Source organism: Pediculus humanus, genomic scaffold, assembly GCF_000006295.1.
Source record: "Pediculus humanus corporis 1103172107455 genomic scaffold, whole genome shotgun sequence".
Taxonomy (NCBI): Eukaryota; Metazoa; Arthropoda; class Insecta; order Psocodea; family Pediculidae; genus Pediculus; species Pediculus humanus.
Genome location: NW_002987075.1, coordinates 60,910 through 66,606, shown reverse-complemented (window position 1 = coordinate 66,606; position 5,697 = coordinate 60,910). Strand labels below are relative to the sequence as shown.

Genomic DNA, 5,697 nt, shown 5'->3' with positions numbered 1-5,697 from the left:
TGACTTTCACAATGTTTTTTGTATGTCTATGGTTTATTTTAAGGTAGACTGATTGGTCGTTTTTTTTAAAAAATGTTTTATTAAATAATTTTTTTTTGTTTTTAATTTTAACATCGGACGACTGATATATTGACAAAATGATTCAAAATCATTTAAAATAAACATGACTTTTAAAATGAAGATTTAATATGTTTTCATAATTTTTTACTTAAAAAAAATTTAAAAAAAAAAAAAATGGATTTGCAGGACGACACTCGGTTTCGAATAACACCGGTACAACAAATGGCAGCAGCTTGTTCTGGAGCTTTAATAACTTCACTGATAGGTAAGCATAATCATTTAGTCATTATTTATCATTAGAAAAGTTAACGATAAATATAAATAAGTGTTACCGCCTTTTATTGTTTCAAAAAAAACCTCACAAAAAACTTATTGGTTATACTAATTTTTGATTGGACGGCGGTTTTTTGAATTCTTTTTAAAAACCATATGGACGTAAGTAATTATTTTGAAAAATAAACTTGGACTTCAATTTTTTTTTATTTTTAGTCACACCATTAGATGTAGTTAAAATTAGACTTCAAGCTCAACAAAAATCTGTGGAAAGTAAATGTTTCTTGTATTGTAATGGTTTAATGGATCATTTGTGTCCATGTTTTTCTGATAATGGAACTGGAAATCCACCGAATCCTCAATGTCACCTCTCACCGAATTGGTATCAGAGACCTGGAAAATTTTCTGGAACTTTAGTAAATTGATAATTTTTTAAAACTATTATAATTAATGATTTTTACTCAAAAACAGAAAGAAATAATAAAATACTTGATTAAATTTTTAAATACTTTTTAAAGGATGCTTTCGTCAAAATTACCAAAACTGAGGGTTTAGTATCGTTATGGAGTGGATTAAGTCCGACATTAGTTTTAGCTATTCCATCTACGGTTGTTTATTTTGTAACATATGAACAGTTAAGAGTTAAAATGAATGATTTAATGGGAACTAGTGCCTGTATAAATTCTGCAAATTCTTCAGATAAAGCACAACCATTTTGGGTAAGTGTAATTTTTTTATTATTGTCAAAATATATTAGTTAAAGGATGTAAAAACACTTTTTTTTAAAAATTTATATTGAATTTTTTTTGCAGATACCCTTACTGGCTGGAGCTACTGCTAGAATTTGGTCTGCTAGTTTAGTTAGTCCTTTGGAATTAGTTAGAACGAAAATGCAATCTAAAAGATTAAGTTATTTAGAAATAGGACAAGCTTTAAAAAGTCTTTTACAATATCATGGAGTTACAGGTTTATGGAAGGGATTAGGATCAACTTTGTTAAGAGACGTTCCATTTTCAGCAATTTATTGGGTTCATTATGAATGGTTCAAATCTAAATTTATACCATTAAATGAAGTTCAAGCTCCAAATGTAGCATTTAGTTTTCTAGGTGGTGCTTTATCTGGATGTGTAAGTACTAATACAACTAAGGTTTTTTTTTTTTTTTTTTTTGTAAATTACATTCGATAATATTTTTTTTTTTTTTTTATGACAGGTAGCGGCTTTTATTACGACACCATTTGATGTTGCCAAAACTCATCAACAAATTGAATTAGGTGAAATGGAAATTTACAGAGGTAAATGTAAAAATGTAATATTGTGCAATACAGTAATTAATAACTTAAATATTTATTGTTTTCAATGAACAGTTTTGTTACTAAGTTAAAAAAAAAATCATAGCATATGTGATAATTTTAATATTTGCTTTTTTTACATTACTAATGACTCATTTCAGATTTTTATTATAGATTTCATTATAGATTTGTTAACGTCATTTTAAAATTGAAAAGAAAATTTTTTAAAGAATTAATTTTCACTTTTTTCTGTAATTTTTTAGAGCCTCCAGGAAAAATAAAATCGACAACATATTCAATATTGAAAAAAATTTATTCTCAAAATGGTTTTTCTGGAATTTTTGCTGGATTAACGCCTCGATTAGTTAAAGTGGCTCCGGCTTGTGCTATAATGGTATCAACATTCGAATATGGAAAATCATTTTTTGAACGGCGAAATAAAAAAATTTTTGATTGTAAACAATCAAATTCTAATAAAAAATGAGAGGGAAAAAAACAGTTTTTAATAATTATGATGAATAAAAATACATACGAAGAAATGTATAAGTGCTATGTATAAACTGTGATTTTGAAATGTTACTTTTATAAAAAAAAAAAAAAAATTATTAATTTAGAGACCCGTACGTAATTATTAATTGAAATTAATCATAGAAGTGTAAAGATGAATTTTTTTACGTAACGTTCCTTTTTTTTTTGTTATAGTTTAAATTTAATTTATATATATATTTCTAAGTAAAAATTACCTATTGACCAAAGCAAAATTTATTGTTAATTTTTTAATGGGTTTAGATTATTTATAAATAAATATTTTTAAATTAAAATCATATTTTTTGTCTTTTTAGTTTCGACCTCAGTGGTTTTTTATACTTCAATTCATAGTCGGCCATTTTGATTTTCCACTTGTATGTCTATGGTTTTTTTTAGTTGGATGAAGTAGAGGTTTACAAACAAATATTGTAATAATTTATTTTAATTATTTTTTTGTGTAATAATTAAAGGTGATAACAGTGTTTTTTTTCTCAGTTTATGATATAACGTAAATTTTTTATTTAATTTAATTACTTTTATAAAGTTTTAAGCTTTTTTGGTTAACGTTTAAAAATTTGTTTATATCACTTGTTTCCGCTTTTAACGAATAATTTTTTATATTTATTTTTTAAATATTAATATTATTGGTATTAATTTGTAACAAAAATCTTTATCCTGAATTTTATTCTTATTTTAAATTCTATAATTTTTTTTTACATTTGTTTATTACCTCTCGAATAAAATTTAAAAAATTTTTAATTATTCTACTACTTTCAAAAATTATTTTATTTCTATAAGAAATTTTAAAGTTTTTGTAATTAAACAAGAATATACTATAAATTATAATTTTTATTATAAAAGTAAAACGTAAATTTGTTTTGTGAAATGAGTAGGGTCAAAAGATTTTGAGTCTGATATTTTTTAAGACTGTCAAAAACTGATTGCCAGGTTAATTTCAAATTAGAGTCAAGACAAATTAAAAAAGAAAACCTTTTTTTTGTGTTTCCAACATAATGTTATTTTGTTTTATGCTTTATTTTATTTTTTTTTATTTTAGAAACTCCATAAATTAATTCTTTTTTTTAGTTTAAAATGTCACTTGCCAATTCAAGAGAACGGCGTTCCAACGCCGGTAACAAAATGGCAAAACTAATGGATGCTGAAGAAGAAGATGATTTTTACAAAAATACTTATGGTGGTTTTGACGAAAAAGAAGATGATGATGACTATAAGGAGGAAAAAGAAGTTGAAGATGTAACTGATTCTGATATTAGTATTGATGAAAATGATGAAGTGATTTCCGAAGATGAAAATGAACCCAAGAGAAAAAAAACTGGAGTCGCTACGAAAGCATACAAAGAACCTAAAACTGTAAATAATCAACAAGTCAAAAGAAATGAAAACAGTGCTTCTAAATCGAAAAAGCAAATATCTAAAATTATTCAAAGTAAAGTAGACAAATTGGAAAGGAAATCGATTCGAAGGTCGACAGCAGCAAAATCAGCTGCTACCATGCAAAGACTTAAAAATAGAATTGAAATTCAAAAAAGGAGAAAAATGAAAAGAATTCCGCAGCAAGAAGTTTGGAAGCCGACTCAAGAAGAACTTTTGGAAGAAGCCAAAATCACAGAAGAAGAAAATTTAAAATCTTTAGAAAAATATCAAAAATTAGAATTGGAAAAAAAGAAAACTAGAATAGTGAAAAAAGTATTTACCGGTCCAGTAATTAGATACCAATCATTGACAATGCCTCTTATTAAAGAAATAACAGATGAAAAGATTAATATAATCAGTGACGAACAATCTGAAAATATTGTTGAAAATACAGACAGTGATAAAGAATCGAAAAGTAAAAATGATGAAGTCGAAGAAAAAGTGGAAAGAACATTTATCACATTTGAAAATGATGAAATATTAAATTGTATTTTTAAAAATTCTAAAATTGAAGAAAGACCAAAACTGTGTCCCATTACAAGGTCAGACATTTACAAACGACACTCGTTAAAACAATTATTCAAACATTATCATAATATCGGATACTTTTTTTACATTTACCGATTTCCTTTTCATTTTATTTCAGGCTTAAAGCGAAATATTTTGATCCAGTCACTAATTTACCATTTAGTAATTTGCAAGCATTCAGAATATTAAGAGAAGCTTATTATCAACAATTGGAAGCGAGGGGCAACAGGAATCAACCTCAGGTAGCAGCTTGGTTAGAATGGAGAAAACAACAAAAGGATGCACAAATGAAAAAACTATTAAAAATAACAAAATAGTCGAATAATTTTTTAAATTGTTTTTTTTTTTTTTAATTTAACTATAATATAAAAATTTTTTAAATATACAAAAATATTTATTTAATATGTATATATATATTTTAATAAGACTTTTTTTTTTTTTTTTTTTATTAAAAACAAATTACATAAATATTTTGTAAATTTTATATATATATATAAATATCATCATTCGATTACATCTTAATACGTATAAATAAATAATTAAATTAATAAATAATTAATTTTAGTACCATACATAACATTTGAACAATTTTTTTTATGTATTGATAATTTATTAACTGTATGTAAATTAATATGTAAAACAATTAAGGCATTAATTGATTTTAAAAATAATTTTTTCTTTTGGCAGTAAATTATTTTTTTGTTGGCAAAATTTTTGTGATTTGTGTACATACATTTTATTATTCATTTTTTATAATAATATATTCTGCCGTGAAGATAATAATAATAATAATAACAACAATATTAATAATATTCTATAGATAAATTGCAGCCTTTTTAAAAATTTATCTAATTGATTATTTAATTAAATGGAAGACTAATAATAATAATAACAATAATTAATTTAATAAAATATTTCTATGTCGGATGATATTTTAATGTTAAAAAAATATTTTTTGATTTTATTATAAATTATTACCCCAAATTATCACAACCATTTTTTGTGACATTAATTGTTTTATTATTATTATTATTATTATTATTATTTAAATTCACGTATCTGAATCTTTATCAATTGAATTAATTTGTCTATCTTTTGGTAAAAAGAATCCCAATATGGCTCCAGCTGAAAAGTGTTAAAATGAATGTTTAAAAGCTAATATTTTATTTTATTTTAAATTATAAAATTAATTATAACTTACATAATATTACAAATCCCATTAAAAATATAGGAACTTCACAACTAATATCTAAAACGTATCCTAAAGTTAAATTGCTGGCTACCGCTCCGAGCCTTCCAGCAAAAACAGCCGTACAAACGGCTAAAGCCCTAAAAAAAATTTAATTTTTAATTTTTTTTATTTTAGTTTATTTAAAAAAAAAAAAAAAAAAGAAATTATTGATCATCTTACTTACCTCACTTTAGTTGTAAATAAATCAACGATGACGGAAGTGATGACCATATTTCCAGTACCAACAAATGTAAGAAATATACAAGAAATTAAAAGATTTTGATTAGGAGTCCTTAAGAAATAAATGGCAATGGCGGATAAACCGGATATTATGGCTGTCACGACTAAAAAA

The 5,697-nt window shown here is 24.1% G+C and overlaps 3 protein-coding genes across 3 annotated transcripts in view; 2 read left to right on the top strand and 1 right to left on the bottom strand.

Moving 5' to 3' along the window:
• Window positions 1-234: 234 nt before the first annotated feature.
• On the top strand, window positions 235-2,108 carry Phum_PHUM103570 (mitochondrial carrier protein, putative; the record flags this gene model as incomplete). Its single annotated transcript, XM_002423962.1, has 6 exons — window positions 235-325; window positions 550-749; window positions 852-1,052; window positions 1,146-1,460; window positions 1,546-1,641; window positions 1,890-2,108. The coding sequence occupies 6 exons, from the start codon at window positions 235-237 to the stop codon at window positions 2,106-2,108; spliced, it is 1,122 nt and encodes a 373-aa protein (XP_002424007.1).
• A 1,136-nt stretch (window positions 2,109-3,244) lies between these two features.
• Phum_PHUM103560 (vacuolar protein sorting-associated protein 72, putative) lies at window positions 3,245-4,431 on the top strand (the record flags this gene model as incomplete). Its single annotated transcript, XM_002423961.1, has 2 exons — window positions 3,245-4,128; window positions 4,233-4,431. The coding sequence occupies 2 exons, from the start codon at window positions 3,245-3,247 to the stop codon at window positions 4,429-4,431; spliced, it is 1,083 nt and encodes a 360-aa protein (XP_002424006.1).
• Window positions 4,432-5,165: 734 nt separating this feature from the next.
• Phum_PHUM103450 (synaptic vesicle protein, putative) overlaps window positions 5,166-5,697 on the bottom strand; it is a gene marked incomplete at both ends in the record, with an annotated part of 2,375 nt that continues 1,843 nt past the window's right edge. Inside the window, 3 exons of the mRNA XM_002423960.1 lie at window positions 5,166-5,239; window positions 5,316-5,443; window positions 5,530-5,689. Of these exons, the coding sequence (XP_002424005.1) occupies window positions 5,166-5,239; window positions 5,316-5,443; window positions 5,530-5,689 (362 nt within the window). The remainder of the gene's footprint in view (window positions 5,240-5,315; window positions 5,444-5,529; window positions 5,690-5,697) is intronic.